This window comes from Kogia breviceps, chromosome 4 (genome assembly GCF_026419965.1).
Source record: "Kogia breviceps isolate mKogBre1 chromosome 4, mKogBre1 haplotype 1, whole genome shotgun sequence".
Taxonomy (NCBI): Eukaryota; Metazoa; Chordata; class Mammalia; order Artiodactyla; family Physeteridae; genus Kogia; species Kogia breviceps.
The window spans coordinates 122,656,692-122,676,519 of NC_081313.1; the positions used below are offsets into that span (position 1 = coordinate 122,656,692).

Genomic DNA, 19,828 nt, shown 5'->3' on the forward strand with positions numbered 1-19,828 from the left:
TTTTAACATATAAATTTGCGGGGGACACAACATTCAGACCAGAGCTGCCAGGTTGTCTGCTGGAAGAGCCAGCTGTTCATTATTCGTAGGACAGATATAAGCTCCTCCCCTCCTCAATTTGGCAAACTTTTTTCCCAGGCTTTCTCTGTGCTTATACACTGATATATGTACACATACACATATGTCTTTTTATACTGGGTCATTTTTTTGCAATTTTCTTTTCTTTTTAACCTAAGAGTATATCATGGACATCTTTCTGATGGCAGTCCATACCAATCTATGTCATTCTCTCTCAAGCTTTTATCACTCACTCCACAGTGGCTACATACCAGCATTTATTTAACCACTTCATGACTGAAAGACATTTAGGCTGTTTCCAATTCTTCACTCATATAAATGATTTCCCACTCCACAATCTTTTATAGATTCTTTCACATGTCTGAAGGAGAAATTCCTAAAACTAGGATTTCTGGGTCAAAAAGAACACCTAGTTTAAATCTGGATCAGACTACCCAAACTGACTTCTCAATGTGAAATTTAAGCCCGCAGCATTCAAGAAGGAAGGTGCCTCATGAAAAGATCCCTGATATTGCTAATTATTAGAGAAATGCAAATCACAAATACAATTAGGTATCACCTCACACCGGTCAAAATGGCCATCATCAAAAAGTCTACAAATAACAATGCTGGAGAGAGTGTGGAGGAAAGGGAACCTTCCTACACTGTTGGTGGGAATGTAAGTTTGTACAGCCACTATGGAGAACAGTATGGAGGTTCCTCAGAAAACTAAAAATAGAGTTGCCATATGATCCAGCAATCCCACTCCTGGGCATTTACCCAGACAGAACTCAATTCAAAAAGATACATGCACCCCTATACATGCAGCACTATTCACAATAGACAAGACATGGAAACAGCCTAAATGTCCATTGACGGATGAATGGATAAAGAAGATGTGGTTCACATATACAATGGCATACTACTCAGCCATAAATAAGAGTGAAATAATGCCATGTGCAGCAACATGGATGCAACTCGAGATTGTCATACTAAGTGAAGTCAGAAAGAAAAACAAATGCCATATGATATCACTTACATGTAGAATCTAAAATATGACACAAATGAACCTATCTACAAAACAGAAACAGACTCATGGAAATAGAGAACAGATTTGTGGTTGCCAAGGGGGAGGGGGTTGGGGGAGATATGGAGTGGGAGTTTGGGGTTAGCAGATATAAGCTATTATATGTAGGATGGATAAACAACAAGGTCCTACTGTATAGCACAGAGAACTATATTCGATATCCTATGATAAACCATAATGGAAAAGAATATAAAAAAAAAGAATGTATGTATATGTATAACTGAATCACTTTGCTGTACAGCAGAAATTAACACATTGTAAATCAACTATTCTTCAATTTAAAACAAAAGAAGGAATGTGCCTCTTGGTCCATACTCTTACCAACATTGGCATTCCTCTGATAATTTTTAAAACTTTTTATTAGGGCTTCCCTGGTGGCGCAGTGGTTGAGAGTCCGCTTGCTGATGCAGGGGACACGGGTTTGTGCCCCGGTCCGGGAAGATCCCACGTGCCGCGGAGTGGCTGGGCCCGTGAGTCATGGCCACTGAGCCTGTGCGTCTGGAGCCTGTGCTCCGCAATGGGAGAGGCCACAGCAGTGAGAGGCCCGCGTACCGCAACAAAAAAACAAAAAAACCCACTTTTTATTATGAAAGTTTCTTGATATAAAAAACAAAGAAAATAATAATACTGAACTGCTATTTAGCCATCACTTGGCTTCCACAATTATCAACAATTTTAAGGCAGAAATAGAGACACAGATGTAGAGAACAAACGTGTGGACACCAAGGGGGGAAAGCGGAGGGGGCGGGTGGTGGGATGAACTGGGAGATCAGGATTGACATATATACACTAATATGTATAAAATAGATAACTAATAAAAAAATAAAGAAACTAATAATAGTGAACTGCTGTGTAGCCATCACTTGGCTTCCACAATTATCAACAATCTTATTTCATCTATACCCTACTTTCTCCCTCCATTAGATTAAATTGAGGTAAAGCTCATATATCATCCTCTTTCATCTGTAAGCAACTCAATAGGTACCTTTTAAAAGATAAGTACTCTTTTTTAAAAAATATTGATCATTTTTTAAATTTTTTTTTTGGCTGCGTTGGGTCTTTGTTGCTGTGCACGGGCTTTCTCTAGTTGTGGCGAGCAGGGGCCACTCTTTGTTGCGGTGCACAGTCTTTGCGTTGTGGTGGCCTCTCTTGTTGCAGAGCACGGGCTCTAGGCACGTGGGCTTCAGTAGTTGTGGCTGAAGGGATCAGTAGCTGTGGCTCGCGGGCTCTAGAGCACAGGCTCAGTAGTGGTGGTGCATGGACTTGTTTGCTTGCGGCATGTGGGACCTTCCCAGGCTAGGGATCAAACCCATGTCCCCTGCATCGGCAGGTGGATTCTTAACCACTATGCCACGAGGGAAGGCCCAGGATTCTTTTTTTTTAAACATAGCCTCAATACCATTATCACATCTAAAAATTCCTTGATATCATCAAATACCCAGTCAGTGTTCAAATTTCCCCAATTGTCTCAGAAGCTTTTATTGTTTTGTGTTTTTTTTTGTGTGTGTGGTACACGGGCCTCTCACTCTTGTGGCCTCTCCCGCTGCGGAGCACAGCCTCCGGACGCGCAGGCTCAGCGGCCATGGCTCACAGACCCAGCCACTCCACAGCATGTGGGATCTTCCTGGACCGGGGCACGAACCCGCGTCCCCTGCATCAGCAGGCAGACTCTCAATCAGAAGCTTTTAATAATTGGTTTGTTTGAATTGGGATCCACCAAGGTCCACACATTACACTTGGTTCATATGCTTCTTACATGTCTTTAAATCTCTCTGTTACACACACACACACACACACACACACACACATACACACACATTCTCTTCTTTTATTCCTTGCAATATACTCATTAGAGGAATTGGGTCATTTGTCTTAGAGTTTCCCACTTTCTGAATTTTTCTTATTACATCCCTGTTGTGTCATTTGTTTGTTTTTCTAGGGGGGTGTCATTTAATACGTCTTCAGTCTTCTGTATATCTTGTAACTGTTAGATCTAGAGCTATGCTGTACAGTGTAGTAGCCACTAACCACATGTGGCTATTTAAATGAATTAAAAATAAATAAAATCTAAAATCCAGTTCCTCCATCACATTAGCCATATGGCAAGTGCTCAGTAACCATGTATGGCTGGTGGCTACTGTATAAGACAGTACAGAATAGCACACTTCCATCATCACACACAGCTCTTTGCACAGAATGCTTCTAGAGGCATCATGAGATCCTCTATGATTATTAAATTAGTTTTTCCTCATCTGTGCTCAAGAGCAAAGATGAACACCCTAAAGTCTGTGTTACTAGGTAGGCTCAGGTAATATAAGGGAGGTCACTCACATGTGTCAGACTACCCCTGCCTGTTTTAAGTGGCAGCCACCTGTGTTTACAGATGATGATTAGATGTTTGTGATGAGTGCCACAGGTATGTATGAGATTCTGTGATGCTAAAAGGTCAGCAGCTCCCAGCGTGCAAGCAGCCCTAACCCTTTCCTGCCTCCTCAGAGGGAAATTGAGGGAATCAATGCTAATTCAGAAGGCTCAGTCTTGTAATTATGGGACATGCTGGTTCCAGAATATTCCTAAACATTCCTCCTCTCCCAGAGGTGCAGGTGTTTCTGGCTGGAGCCTTCTTCTTGCCTGTGTCTTTGTCATGGCATGTGTGTAATGAGCACATTTCGGTCCACACCAAATAGGTTTCTCAACTTACTTCTGTGACACTTGGCAAAGCCCACCGGGGCCACAGCAAGGCAGGGGAGGGGAGCAGCCACCACCGACAATGGAGCCGTCTGGCTGGCTGTGCATTCTAGCAGAAACCTCCCCAGGTTCCTGAGAAAACCTCAACCAATCTATGAAGAAATGTATTCTTTGGGGTCCTGATAGGAGATAGTATAAAAAAAAAAAGCATTCTGTGAATTTGGGGTTAGGAGACCATCATTCATGGATTCATTCATTCTAAAAATACTTATTGGGCCAGACATTGTGTTTGGCACTAGGAACAAGGTGAGCTCATTAAAAGTATCTGCTCTCACCAAGTTTACAGTCTGATGGAGGAGGAAGATCCATAAACAAGTCATTTAACAAATACCATGCTGGGGGCACGGGGGTGGGGGCTGTTCTAGACAGTTTCATTAAAGTACCCAGAAGAGATCCCTGCCCCTGACATGGACACTCAGGGACATACTGTTTAAGCTGAGACTGAAAAAACAGGTAGCAGTTGGGCAGGAGAGGAAGAGGGTGGGATGCTTAAAGAACATTCTGGAAGAATGTAAGAAGTAGCCATGCGTGAGGCATTGGTAGTACAGAAAGATGTGTGGTTGGGCTGCAGTGGGCAGTGTGGTAGGAGAATGACTAGGGTTAAGAGTGGAGAGACAGGGCCTGAGCAAATCCCAGCTCTCAGAGCTGAGTCAAGTCCTAGCTTCCTGTGCCTCAATTTCTTCCTCCACCAAATAGGCATAGTAATTCTTACCGTGCAGTGTTGTGCTTAGAGCCCAGTGACCCAACAGATGCAGAAGTATTTTACAAACCATATCCTAAAGTCCAAGTTGTAAAAAGACAACTGTACTGTTCTGTACAATCTTGCACCGCTTGAGCGAGTGTGAATTAGGGAGCTGTGTCACGGTGTCGGACCTGGTTCCTGCGGGCCCACGAAAGGCAATAACATCTCCTGTCTTCCCAACTCCATATTCAGCAACGCCAGGTTGGTAGCCCAGGTAGGAGTAGTTACACCATGGAAATTGGCAAATACTACAAATCAGAGCCCTTTTTTTCCCCTTTGTTGGAGAGCTGGTTTACCAGCACACCACCAAGTGAGAATGAAAGGAACGGAAAGAGGAGGAGCCCTGGGGCAGCAATTATCAAGGAATATCCATCCACAACTAAGAAGATTTTTCACAGAGTGAGTCTATCATTTTTTCTGCCATCTGAAACAGGCCCACCCAAAGCCAGTCCTCAGGGAAGAGGACAGCAGGGCCATTCCTTCATGCCAATCCATTCCCAGATGCGCCTGAGGAGTGCCAGTGACACCTGGGTCACAGAGATGAGCTTGGAGCCTCTCAGATCAACAGCTGCTAGGAGCTGCATTCTTTGGCTCGTGTGGCCAGAGAGAGATTGGATTTCAATGTTCTGAATAGGCAGAAAAAGAGATCTCCTTGCCTCCTTCCGCTCCCTTTCCTGGCACTGCCAGCTGGCATTTTTTGTCACTCATCATGGCTTCCTGTAGTGGAAATCAGACACTTGATGAAGAGGACATGTAGGCAAGAAAAAGTCTTCAGCAGTGGGAGGCTCCGAGGCAGGTATCCGTTGGAAAAATGGGGATATGGACATAGCTCAAAGCACATTTTATGTAATAGGGCCTTTTTAAAGGATGACCTATAAAAATACTATTTTTATCTGTGGCTAGCATGCCTGGATATGCCCCAATCCTGGAAAAATAACTAGTTGGGCCTGTTGGAATTTTATGTCAGCAGCAGAGATGGCAAAATATCAAAGCTGGAGTTGAGTTTAAGTGGCATGGTGTGGCTTAATATTCATTCATTCATTCATTCATTCTTATACATTCATTCATTCAATACTTACACTGAGTAAGTATTTGCTCAGTAAATACTTACTGAGTTCCTACTAGGTGCTGCTAGAATGTAAATCCCATAAAGGCAGAGATTGCATCTGTATGATGTGCTGTAGGCATTCAGAATATTTGTGTTGAATGAATGATGCCATTGCTTTGCCACATGTGAGTGGTATAAAGATGGACAAATCATAGACCCTGCTGTTGCACAAGTTCAAATCTGGTGGACAAGCAGATAAGTAAACCAGCAATTACAATACAAAGTGATGAGTGCTGTGTCAGGGGAAGTGTAGGGTGCAGTGGCTCACTAAAAAAGGAAGCCCAACTCAACCTTATGGGAAGAAACAGCAAAGACTTTCTAAAGACCAAGAAGCAGAAGACGGAGACAATGACAAAGATATTGGCACCTATCTGGATAAGACCTTACAGAAAAAAGGAACTGTCCACATATTCTGCAGTATCTCATATTCCTGGGAGGACTAGTGACTTTATCTCATTGTGGAATATGATTGCAAATAGCTGCTGTAATACTTCTATGGCTTAATCCTTGGAAACAGTTTCCATTTCTCAGGGACTTTCAGAGGGTTTCCCTCAACTCAAGATTTCCACTGGAACAATCCTGTGCTCAGTGTGACAGATGACATGTGGCTCTTTAGTATCTCTCTGAAGTCCAGCCACTCATTCCTAAAATGGGGTCCAACTCTATAGGCAGGCAGGGTACTTCTCCTGTAAGTTCACTTCTGTTCCATTTGGTGTAAAGGAGAGGCATGCTCTGAATTTTTATTTCAAAGAGGCAGATATGTTGCAGATTTGAAGGAGGTCCTGGTATTGACAATCCCGTCTCAAGGACAGCTGAACTGAGAGGGAAGATTTCTAACTTCCCAGGGCTTGCTGTTTTCAACAAGAGTCATGTAGACTTTTTCTTTGGGTACCACCAAATTAAAGTGCAAATAAGTATAAAAAGGCACACAGACACAAACACTCAAGTCAGAGAGGAGGAGGCTGTTTAAGAAGTAAAACATTTGAAGCTCTATTTACAATAGCCAGGACATGGAAGCAACCTAAGTGTCCATCAACAGATGAATGGATAAAGAAGATGTGGCACATATATACAATGGAATACTACTCAGTCATAAAAAGAAACAAAATTGAGTTATTTGTAGTGAGGTGGATGGACCTAGAGGCTGTTATACAGAGTGAAGTAAGTCAGAAAGAGAAAAACAAATGCCATATGCTAACACATATATATGGAATCTAAAAAAATGGTTCTGAAGAACCTAGCGGCAGGACAGGAATAAAGATGCAGACATAGAGAATGGACTTGAGGACACAGGGAAGGGTAAGGGTAAGCTGGGACAAAGTGAGAGAGTGGCATGGACATATATACACTACCAAATGTAAAACAGACAGCTAGTGGGAAGCAGCCACACAGCACAGGGAGATGAGCTCCGTGCCTTGTGACCACCTAGATGGGTGGGATAGGGAGGGTGGGAGGGAGATGCAAGAGGGAGGAGATATGGGGATATATGTATATGTATAGCTGATTCACTCTGTTATACAGCAGAAACTAACACACCATTGTAAAGCAATTATACTCCAATAAAGATGTTAAAAAAAAAAAAAAGTAAAGCATTTGAAATCCAGATGTAACTTCTGGACAGTAGAGGACAAGCCCACCCACTTCAGCTCTCCTTTCCAAAGTCACTTTCCCCACGGTTCTGGGGCACTCACGTCCCTTCACTCCTCACCACAGCCTGTCCTGAGGTGGCACATTTACTCACCAGCCATTCTAGGAGGACCACGTGCACAAGAGCAGAAAGAGTAGTGGAATAAACTGCCTCTACCCATGACTCAAATCTCAATGATTATCAATATTCTGCCAGTTTGTAGAGACGTGGATGGACATAGAGACTGTCATACAGAGTGAAGTAAGTCAGAAAAACAAATATCATATATTAATGCGTATATGTGGAATCTAGAAAAATGGTACAATGAACCAGTTTGCAAGGCAGAAAGACACATGTAGAGAACAAATGTATGGACGCCAAGTGGGGAAAGCAGGGGTGGGGGTGGTGGATGAATTGGGAGATTGGGCTTGACATATATACACTAATATGAATAAAATAGATAAGTAATAAGAACCTGCTGTATAAAAATAAATAAATAAAATTCAAAAAATATATTTTGCCAATTTGGTTTCATCTCATCCATCACCCTTATTTCTAGCATATTCTAAAGATACTCCTGGAGCTCCGATCATTCACTTAATATCCCATTATCATTAGCATTTGAAGGAATGGTAAAATTCACCTTCTTCACTTTGCAGTTGAGGAAACCGAGGACCAGAGCAGTTCAGTGCCTCTCTCACGGATCCAAGTCTGTAAGTTGTGTATTACATCTAGGGGCCACTTCCAGTCCCCAGACCAGATGGCTCCATTATCAGAAACGTTCTCCTGTTTGCCTGAATCATGTTGTCACCAGTCATTCCTCCTTCAGCTCCAGAAACCTCCACATGGAGGTGAAAGAGAGAAACAACTTGACAAAGAAAGCCAGTGTACATGTGACCACAGTTTTTTCCCCCTAAGTCAGAAAAGTGGTGGTGATGGTGGTGGGAGGGTCCTTTGACTCATCTTCCCTCCCTCTGCATGGTGGATTTGGCTCAGTTTCTCGAGCCATATGGAAAGAGACTCATCCACCAAGTGCCACACCTACAGGAAAACTCTCTCTGGGAATGGAGAAAATGGAAGGGGGCAGAGTGGCCTCCCAGGAGGAGTGAGATGGCTCCTTCCTCTGTCCTTCAGGCTCCCATGCACCTCCAGCCCTTCCTCACAGGTGCCCTGTACCCTCCTGTTAGAAGAGATGGCAACCAAAATGCTTTGGTTCCCTGGAGAATTCAGTGTTCCGCCACTGAACAACTCCAGGATCTGGCACCCAGCTAATCTCAAATGCAATCCCAAACTGTGTGTTAAAAACCAGCTTATGTAGGTAGCCAAGAATATGGCCATGAATATGTCTGGGATTACCTCCTGTGATGGGGGAATGAAATCACCCCAAGGCGATCTCAGAGAAATGTCTGGAAGGAAAAACGAAAGCATGCTAATGGTGACCCTGAAAAGAGGCTGCTGGTTATGAATGGTTCTTTCTCTGCCCACTGGCGTAAATCCTGCTTCCTTCCCCCTTTTCCTGCCTTAGGACCCCTGATAACTCAGGAAGGAGGCAACAGGGACCAGGGGAAAGAACGCTGGCATATTCCCGGTGCCTGATTTATATTTGATTATGAGAGGAAGGAAGGAATGCCATGCCCACTGACCCACAGTGGCAGGAGATAGATAAAGAAGGAAAATGGATGGACAAAGGATTAATCTCCAAACTATATAAACAGCTCATGCAACTCAATATTAGAAAAACAAACAACCCAATACAAAAATGGGCAGAAGACCTAAATAGACATTTCTCCAAAGAGACATACAGATGACCAAGAGGCACATGAAAAGCTGCTCAACATCACTAATGATTAGAGAAATGCAAATCAAAACTACAATGAGTTATCACCTCACTCCAGTTAGAATGGGCATCATCAGAAAAATCTACAAACAACAAATGCTGGAGAGGGTGTGGAGAAAAGGGAACCCTCTTGCACTGTTGGTGGGAATGTAAATTGATACAGCCACTATGGAGAACAGTATGGAGGTTCCTTTAAAAACTACAAATAGAACTACCATATGGCCCAGCAATCCCACTACTGGGCATATACCCTGAGAAAACCATAATTCAAAAAGAGTCATGTATCACAATGTTCATTGCAGCTATTTACAATAGCCAGGTCATGGAAGCAACCTAAGTGCCCATCAACAGATGAATGGATAAAGAAGCTGTGGCACATATATACAATGGAATATTACTCAGCCATAAAAAGAAATGAAATTGAGTTGTCTGTAGTGAGGTGGATGGACCTAGAGTCTGTCATACAGAGTGAAGTAAGTCAGAAAGAGAAAAACAAATACCGAATCTAAAAAAAAAGAAAAGAAAAAAAAAGTGGTCATGAAGAACCTAGGGGCAAGATGGGAATAAAGACACAGACCTACTAGAAAATGGACTTGAGGACACGGGGAGGGGGAAGGGTAAGCTGGGACAAAGTGAGAGAGTGGCATGGACATATATACACTACCAAACGTAAAATAGATAGCTGGCGGGGAGGAGCAGCATAGCACAGGGAGATTAGCTCGGTGCTTTTTGACCAACTAGAGGGGTGGGATAGGGAGGGTGGGAGGGAGATGCAAGAGGGAAGAGATATGGGGACATATGTATATGTATAACTGATTCACTTTGTTATAAAGCAGAAACTAACACACCATTGTAAAGCAATTATACTCCAATAAAGATGTTTAAAAAAAAAAAAAGGAAGATGTGGCACATATATACAATGGAATATTACTCAGCCATAAAAAGGAATGAAATTGGGCCATTTGTAGAAATGTGGATGGACTTAGAGACTGTCATACAGAGTGAAGTAAGTCAGAAAGAGAAAAACAAGTATCATATATTAATGCATATAAAGATGGTACAGATTAACTGGTTTGCAAGGCAGAAATACAGACACAGATGTAGAGAACAAATGTGGACACCAAGAAGGGGAAAGCAGGGGGGTGGGGTGTGGGGGGTGGGGGTGGTGAGATGAATTAGGAGATTGGGATTGACATGTATACACTAATATGTATAAAATAGATAACTAATAAGAACCTGCTGTATAAAAATTAAATTAAAATTATTTTTAAAATCACACACACAAAAAAAAAAAGGAAGGAAAATGGAGAGCTGTGCTCTCCCAGGTCTCTACCTAGGACTAGAAGAAGAGAGGCTGAGACAAAAGGCTGGAGGGAGAGAAAAAGGAGAGAGATACATGACAAAAGTCACAGAACAGAATAGACTTTTAGATATAGGTATAAGGCCAATAATAAGAACCTTTCTTGCACTGGTTCTCCTTCCATCCCTCAGCGTCTCTCACCTCCCTATTCTTCTCCTCTATAACACTTACTCCAACTTGTAATTATGTATATACTCATTTATTTATAAGTTTGATCTTTGTTTCACCAGGTAGACAATGTCTGGCATGGTTGGCACTCAAAATGACTCCAGGTAAAAGTCTCTCTGGTCAGGCAGGCTATTCCAGGGGCTTAGAGATTCTGGCCCAGGTCAAGGGCCAAAACTTCCATTGGAATCTGCAGGATTTGGGTAACATAGACTTGCTGAGTTTACTGCATAAAGAAATATTAGTATTAGCCCCAATTTGTGGATAATCCAAACTAAGAATCAGGAAGACTTAAGTGATTTGGCCAAAGTTACAAAAGCCAGAATGCAAACCAACACCTTACTTGACTCTAACATCTGTGTTCTGTTGCACCCTAGTACCACCCCTGAACAAGTAAAATTCTCTATGAAGGAAAAAACTCACATGGTATGTCTCATAAGCCTCGCCTCAAATTTGAATGTCCAGATTCAGACCTTCTGATGATCTAAAGCCTTTGAATGTCCAGATTCAGACCTTCTAGTGATCTCAAGCCTTTGAATGTCAGGATTCAGACCTTCTGGTGATCTCAAGCCCCCAAGCAGCAGATGGTCTGGGATTTGTCAAGGCTTGATAGATCTGATGCTGTTGAGTGAGCACTGAAGTGTTCCCCCTCCTCCCCAGAGAAACATGAGCACAAGGGCCAGCCAGCACTTTCTAACATATGCTCCCTTGCCCCCGACATCAGATCCAAAAGGGTTGCCAACATGAGGGAGAGATGCAGGATGGCTCAGTTGTCTAAGCAGCAGCTGGGAAGTTAGGACCCAGGACAGTTAGCTGGCCCTTTGCCTCACGAGTGGAATGAAATCACAGGGGAAGTCACATTTACTTTACCCAGCATTCCCCAGGCCCATTCTGCTAATCCTGCAAAGTGGTCCAGATGCAAATACAAGGTCACATTAGTGGAGTAAAACTTCTGAGAAGCCAGTCAGCAAAAGAGCCTGTGTGACTTTGTTCAACTCAGTGATTCCTGAGCTTATTTGAGTATGGAAACTTTTTGAGTATGTGTAGCATGAAATTGTTAAAATTCAGGGCAATTTGGAAAAGAGGACCCAAACTCTCCTTTTTTATTTTCTAGCTTATGCCACTAGATCTTTCCAATAATTATTATCAGTCATATTTATTAATCTCATATGCATTCTTTTCCTCCAGGAATGGCAATTCCTGGATGTTTCTTGATTAATTCACAAATTCATCCGCCAAACATTTATGAAACACCTGCTTGTGTCCAGGGCTCAGAAACAGAGTTTCAGAGGTGTTTCAGACACAAATCCTAAACTCTCGGGCAGAGAATTCATAGCCTGGTGAATGATAACCTGAGCCAAAGGCCAGGATGTTTTCTCTTGGCTCCATTCTCCTGTGATGGGCCATCTCATGACCAGCTAGAGAGGTAAGCAGTTAGCTCAGCATGTTGGTTTTGGCCCCATCTGATGCCAGGAGTAGAGAACCAGGCCTACTTCTTTCTAAACAAGTGGGAGTGCCACTCATGCATGGTGAACAGTTCATTACACAGGAACAGGTCAAATGCTCACTCCAGCTCGGCTTTTTCCCTTGTCTCATCACTGTGATGATTCCAATCTTGGGCTCCTTTTCTCTTACCCTGTTATCAATCCATATGCCGCCTTCTTTATTTTCCAATTGGAAATAAGCTCAGAGCTCATTGGCGGCTAGTCCTCCTGCTGTTCACTGTTATACAGTTTTGTTGCTTCTGGGTTTTTAATATGTATTAATCAGGACTTTTTCAGCTTCAGGGGTCAGAAAATAACTCCAAGCAGTTTCAGTAATAAGCAATACATTGAGGATATCATCTCATTTAACTGTGTATCCTTTAGGCACAGTTGGATATAGACATTCAAATTTTCTTGTGAAGTCTCTATCCATTACTTACCTGTTTATCTCATAATATCTCTAGTTCTGCTGCCTTCTGCAGCTTCACTCAGGAAGGTGTGTCTGCTGGCTGGGAAATATCACCACTGGTAGTCCAAGGCTTACTGTCTCCAGGCTCATGATCCAAAAGAAACACTCTTTTCATGGGTGTCTATATATCAAACGTCAAAGAAGATTCTAACTGACCCTATTTGGGGCACACTCCTACCCTGTACCAAGCTTTATGCCAGGAGGATTTGGGCACTCTGTTACCGAGCCAAACTTGGGTCCACTCACCTGCACAGTAAAGCCAATCTACTGACATCAGGTTGTGGTGAAGGAAAGTGCAGCGTTTACTGCAGGACACCAAGCAAGGAGAATGGGTGGCTAATGCTCAAAAGACCAAAACTCCCTGAAGGATTTCAGGGAAGGGTTTTTCAAGGCAAGGTGAGGGAGAGGGTTGCAGGGTGCCAGATCAGCTCATGGACATTTTTCTGATTGGTTGGTGGAGAGGTAACTGAGTGGTATTTGGGGAGTTAACATCATCAACCTTTTGGATTTAACTAGTCTGGGGTCTACATGTATGTGGTCAGCATGCAGCTAACTTTTTTCACTTGGGGAGGGCTTTAGTATCTGTAAAACAACTCAAGGACATGGCTAAAATATTATTTATAGTCCTTAAGGAGGAAGTAAAGGTCCCTGACTTTGTATTATGGCTAAACTATTAGCTTGTCTCGCTTGACTGTTTTTGTTTCCACATTTTCTCATTTTTGATTGAATTTGTTCTCTGGAACTCAGGGAAGACCTAGGAGGCTAAAGCTCTTTTAAAACAGGAAGCAAGGGACATGGTGGGGGTGGGTGGGGGTGCTTCTGTCCCCAGAAAGGCCTTCACAGGGCCTTGCTCGGTTATATAACTGGCCAGCCTGGGCCACATACCCATGTGTATGCAGTGTGACCAGAGTGAATAACATGCCCATAAGAAGATGGAGAGCAAATGGGTGGATCCTCAGAGAAGGGATGCCTGCCATTTTATTACCAACACACATAACTACTACAACATAATTTTACCACTCATGTCTCTGCATACCCCCGGCTTCCTTATTTCAGGGTTCTGTGCTTTATCTTCCATCAAAAGCATAGACCTCATGTGGCTTTCACCTCACCCTACTGAGGTGACAAATCAATAGACAAATTACAGGCACATAGAAGTACTAATCCTTTTGAATCTCAGAGAAGGAAAGCTTTGTAGGCACACACACAGCCTTCCACTGGACTATCTGGCTTTCTGAAAAACACCAGGAGAAACATTTGGTAATGACCTGGCTGTGAGACACACTTAATCCCCATTCTCCCTTCACCGGCCGAGACAGAAAACAATTGGGGTGGTGTTTCGTTTCACCCAACAAAACAACGGGTGATGGTTGCTGCAGAACTTGGAGTAATTTTCCCTTGAGAGAATGAACCATTGCGGACTGGACAGAATCAACCAGCTGAGTCCCTTCAGGCAGGTGCTTAACTTTTATGCGAGGGCTCTAGAGTTCAATAATTCATGCTCATGCAGCCAGCAACAAGCAGATGGCATTCAAACTCTATTCAGATTTTGATTATAAAACATCACCCCAAATGAGTTTTATGATGGAAAAACATACTAGGTGACTTCAGCGGGATGAAAGAGAAATCAGGGCTTTGACGTCAAATGAACGGAAGTCAGTCTCGGGGCCGCTGTACATTGGCTGTGTGACTTTGCCTGAAGGTTGAACATCTCAGAACTTCTGTTTCTTCGTCAATAAAATTAAGATAAACCTACTTCACAAGGCTTTGAGCTCATATAAATGAGATAGTATTGTACATGGAAAGTGCAGTAGTGCAATAATGTAAGACAAATTTCTATGGCTTGCCAGAAACACAACAAATGTTAATTTCCTTCCCCTCTTCAGATTCTTTCTCTTTCCTTCCCCATCCCTACCCTCTTTACAGCATGGAAGCCAATGTTTTCTATAAGTATGAATGTAGAACTGAGAGTAAAAGGGGAGAATGAAGAAAAAAGGTGATGAAAAGAATCTTCATGTTAAAAATAGAATTTACAGTTTGCTTCCACAATAGTTTATCTCAACTGAAGGGAGACAGAGAAAAGATGAAGATGGTCAGGCAATTAGTACTATCTCAGGGTTTCAAAGTTTATGCCTCTTCAAAGAGATTTAAGCATTTTGTGCAGTTTTAGTCTAATATACTTGCTCAGTAGTCATTAAAATACATCAGCCACCTTGTATGGGAATATCTTCCAGAAAAGAAAGTAAAAAAGCAGCTCAGCCATTTACAAAACTACATCAAATCTCCATTTTCATTAGAATAAGACATAACTCAGACCAGTGGCATCAAACTTGGATAGATGGGAGAGCTTGATAAAAATGCAGCTACTTAAACTTCCCTCTAAGAGATTCTGGTCAAATTGGTCAGGGATGGGGTCCAAGAGTCTGCATTTTTTACATTTCCCAAGATTCTGATCTAGGTAAACCACAGACTTCATTTTGAGAAACACTGGTTGAGTGGTTAAGAGCTTGGGGTTGAGAATAGACATACTTGAGCTCAAATTCTAAAATCTACCACTTTCTAGCTTCATGAACTTTGGCAAATTTTTAACCTCTCTGATCCCCAGTTTTCTAATCACAGGTTGCTGTGATAATTAAATAAAATATACTGTGGAGTGCTTAGCACAGTATCTGGTACATAGGAGGAAGCACTCAATAAATATTAGCTATTGATATTATATTATTATGCAAAGTCAAAGGAGCTTCAATTCCTTTTTTCCTAATTTTTTCATTCTTCCTTGCTTTTCTTTCTTTTCCTTTTATGAATCCAAAATAACAGTGTATTAGGCAAGATGGAAGTTTATTTAGATTTCAGACACAAATCTGGAAGTAAAGTAGTCCAGGACTTGCCTGGCAGCTCTGCAACCCAGACTACTTTGTCCCCTTTTTAGGTGTGACCCTTATCCTCATTGTTCAAGATGGCAGCTAGAGTGTCAGCTCTGCATCCCACATAACAAAATGGAGGGAAGAAAAAGAAAGTCAGTCTCTCTCAGTAGGGACACTTCCTAAAATTTGCTTATATCCCATTGGCCAGATGTAGCTTCCAGCGAGCCTGGCAAATGTGACCAGTGTGTGCCAGGTGCTCATATACCCATAAAAATGTGATTTATATCACAGTGTAAAATTGGGAGAAGGCTTAGGGACAATTATTATTCCCTGATATGTCTAACCCTGGGAGTCCAACAGATTCAGATCATTCCCCAGAAATCCTCTGTTCTTGATCTGCTTCCACCTGCTTCTCAAGTAAGGGAGAAGCTTCTCCAAAAGGTAGTCATGTGGTTTGTTGATCCCACTCAGCTAGGCTTATTTTCTTCCTAAATTCCTCCCATGACTTTCACTTCTTATCCCCCAGCTTCATTCATTTTCTTTTTATTATCCAATTGTAATAGACAGTACAATTTTTTCATTGTAGAAAAGTTAGAAAATACTGCAAAGCACTTAGGGAAACTTTTTTTTAATATTAAAAAATCTCATCACTTAGAAATAACCACTCTTAAAATGTTAGTATATAGCCATCTAGCATTTTCCCCAGGTAAAAAATATATATGTATATTTACAAAGAGAGCCTAGTCTATATAACTGTTTTTAATCTCTTCTATTATACTTAACAGTATATTATGAGTAACTCTCAGTGTTATTAATTATAGATCAACATCACCAGTTTTAATGACTGTAGGGTTTTCTATTGTATGGTTGTATCATAATTTATTCAACTGGTTCCATTTATCTACAACAGTGTGTTAAACCTCCTAGCACATACATCTTTGCTCATTTGTCCACCAGTTTCCCAAGGATGAGCTGTGTTCCTGTGGTTTTCTAACTCCCCAGGGACCAGCAGAAAACCATTGCTCTGCTGCTGTCCCATCAGCAATATGATGCTGTTCAGGTCTTGTCTCGACCCTGAGGCTGCTTGAAATTCCTTTTCAAATGAACACTGCAGACTCTGAAGGTCCTTGAAGGTCCCAGCAAGACTGTCCCCAGCAGGGGGGAATACTCCACCCAATGGCCAAGGAAAGCACAAAATACAATACAATCACAGGTGACACTGAAGGGCTTTCTATAAAACCTAAGTTACTAGAACTTTCCATTTGCCAAACTGACCTCAAACAAGACCAAAGTGAGGCCATTTCTCTGTGGAGAAACCAGTTTCAATCAGGAAAAGAAATGCATTTGACTGAAATAATTATTTAGACTGACAATTGATTTGACAAATGACAATTCTTTAGCTGATTTCTTTTAGGTGATGATTGATTTCTGACTGTTAACTCATCTCAGTTGTGCTTCCTAAAGATCCAAACACACATGAGGTTTACACTTTCTAGACAGGCTGAGGACAAATTATAATGCATCACTCTCACATAGCACTTTCTATTTTCAGGGGGTTTTCACCTCAATTTTCTTGCTGTCAACACTGAGCCCTACATTACAGGTGTTAATTCTAAGAGGTGTCATTTATTGAGCACATACTATGTACCAAGCAATACACAGAATGCATTATCAATATTTTTTAGTCCTCACAGCAACTCTAATGAGGTAGACATTCTGTTATTACCCCATTTTATAAATGAATGCGGTTTAAGAAAGATGAAATAGCTTGACCACAGTCACACAAGAGCAAAGAGGTGGAGCCAGAATTCAAAATCAGTATTCAGATCCCAGAAAGAGTCACAGCCTCACTCAAGTTCACATAGTTGTGGAGTCAAGTCCAAAATCCTGTCCCCTGCATAGTGATTAAGAACAGGGTCTCTGGGCTTCCCTCGTGGCACAGTCATTAAGAATCCACCTGCCAATTCAGGGAACACAGGTTCAAGCCCTGGTCTGGGAAGATCCCACATGCCGCGGAGCAACTAAGCCTGCGAGCCACAACTACTGAGCCCACGTGCCACAACTACTGAAGCCCGCGCCAAGAGCCCGTGCTCCACAACAAGAGAAGCCACTGCAATGAGAAGCTGGCTCACCGCAAGGAAGAGTAGCCCCCGTTCGCCACAACTGGAGAAAGCCCACGTGCAGCAACAGAAACCCAAAGCAGCCAAAAATAAATAAATAAATAAATGTATTTTTTTTAAAAAGAACGGTCTCTAAAATCAGATTGTCAGAGTTCAAACCCCATATCTGCCATTTCCTAGCTGTGTCACCTTAGGTAACTTCCTAAACCACCTTGTGCCTCAGTCATCTCATATTAGAAAGAGGAATAATAGTGTCTATCTCAAAGGTTAAACAAGATGACCCACGTACAGCATTTAGTACATAAGAAGTGCCCTGTATTTAGTAATTAATATGATCCCTTGTGTCCCTCCAGCCTCTAAGCCATACATGTTTTATTGATCTGTGACACTGCAGGTGCCGCGAGCAAAGGCCTTGTGCAACTACCGAGGGCAGAATCCCGGTGACCTGAGGTTTAATAAGGGAGATGTCATCCTCCTCCGGAGACAGTTGGATGAGAACTGGTACCAGGGGGAAATCAATGGAGTCAGTGGGGTCTTCCCAGCCAGCTCCGTAGAGGTACTCAAGCAGCTTCCCCAGCCACCCCCACTCTGCCGGGCCCTCTACAACTTTGACCTCCGCAACAAGGACAAGAGTAAGAACCAGGACTGCCTGACCTTCCTCAAGGTAAGATTCTGGGCAGCTACCAAAGTCACCAGTGACCACATAAAGACTGGCAGAACCTCGAGTTGTTTGTTTAATATTTGCTGATTGTTTTAAATTATATTTTATCTATAAATGTAGAAATGTGTGCCTATATATGTAATGTGTATGTATAATTCAAACATATGGTAGTAAAGTTGCCCGAGAAATCTAATAGGAGTTTGATGGGAATCCTCAAACCTTTTCTATTGCAACTGCAAAACTAAGTATCTGTACACTCATTCATTCATTCTACAATCACTTTTGAGCACCTGTTCTTTGCAGACACTGGGGAGACAGCATGAACAAGTCACAGCACCTACCCTCAGGCAGAGTAGTGAGAAACAGACACTTGGACAGAAGATTACAGACACAGTTTAACAGCGTGCTGTGTAGAACTACAGATCTTACCTCTTCATTGTGTATCTGCAGGGGTGTTCTCACTGACCAAGTTCTCATCACCTGGTACTACTCATTTACAACACTCTATTTTGTTTGTAAACATTGCATTCAAAACACTCCAAACAACACAATAACATAATAATATCTTTACACATAAATCACCTCTTACAAGATATATTTTCCAAACTCATTAGTTACCCTAAGGTTTTTTCCCTTTCTTTTTTTTTGGATGATTCTTCAGCATTTGCAAGTAAGGACAAGTCTACTAAAGTCTAGAGTACAACCATCCCTCGGTATCTGAGGGGGATTAGTTCTAGGACACATTGATTCCTGAAGATGCAGAAGCCACGGACGTGGAGGGTCGACTGTACTTTAAGTCATCATATTCAGTACTTATTATTTGGTAAACATTTGAATTCTCTCTTAGAAACCAAAGTTGGGGTGATTTTCATTCTTTGCTACTTATGATAAGTAGATCAAATACAAGTACAAGTGGCACTGCTACAGTAGCTCAGGAAAGGTCTTGTTTTGTAAAACATTTTTATTCCATCACTACTGGAAATGAGATTTACTTAAGATTCATTCAAACTGGATAACCCCACTGTCCTCCACATTTTGAAATACTGATCTTTGTTATGTCTTAGCACCTCAGAGTGAGTCCCCTAAGGAATGTCATTCTGTAGCTGACCTGTAAATTTTATACTTTGACTACAGCTGGAGAAGCGCAGTTCAATTCCACAAGCGTTTATTGAGTATTTACTTTGTGCCAGGCATTTGACACTAAGCTCTAGGGACACAGCTGGACGAAGACATAGGCAGGAAGCAGTACCTGCTTTTTTGCCCTTTTCTGGGAATTTGCAAACTGGGGGACACTTACCCACCTGCTTGTTCATTCATTGAATCCATCCATGTGCCAAGCTGTCCACTGGAGATAAAGTGATGAGTCATTGTCCCTGTCTTCACAGAGCCAGCAGTCTAGTGGAAGGAACAGACACATAAATGGGAAATTAGGACAGAGGACCCAGAAGAGAGGATTTGATCCCTTCTGGAAGGCTATTGAAGGCCAAGACCACACTAGG

At 42.2% G+C, this 19,828-nt stretch overlaps 1 protein-coding gene across 1 annotated transcript in view; it reads left to right on the top strand.

Annotated features, from left to right (window-relative positions):
• The window catches only part of SH3RF2 (SH3 domain containing ring finger 2), a 131,632-nt gene that overhangs the window by 42,182 nt on the left and 69,622 nt on the right, over window positions 1–19,828 (top strand). Inside the window, exon 3 of the mRNA XM_067031871.1 lies at window positions 18,063–18,332. Within this exon, the coding sequence (XP_066887972.1) occupies window positions 18,063–18,332 (270 nt within the window). The remainder of the gene's footprint in view (window positions 1–18,062; window positions 18,333–19,828) is intronic.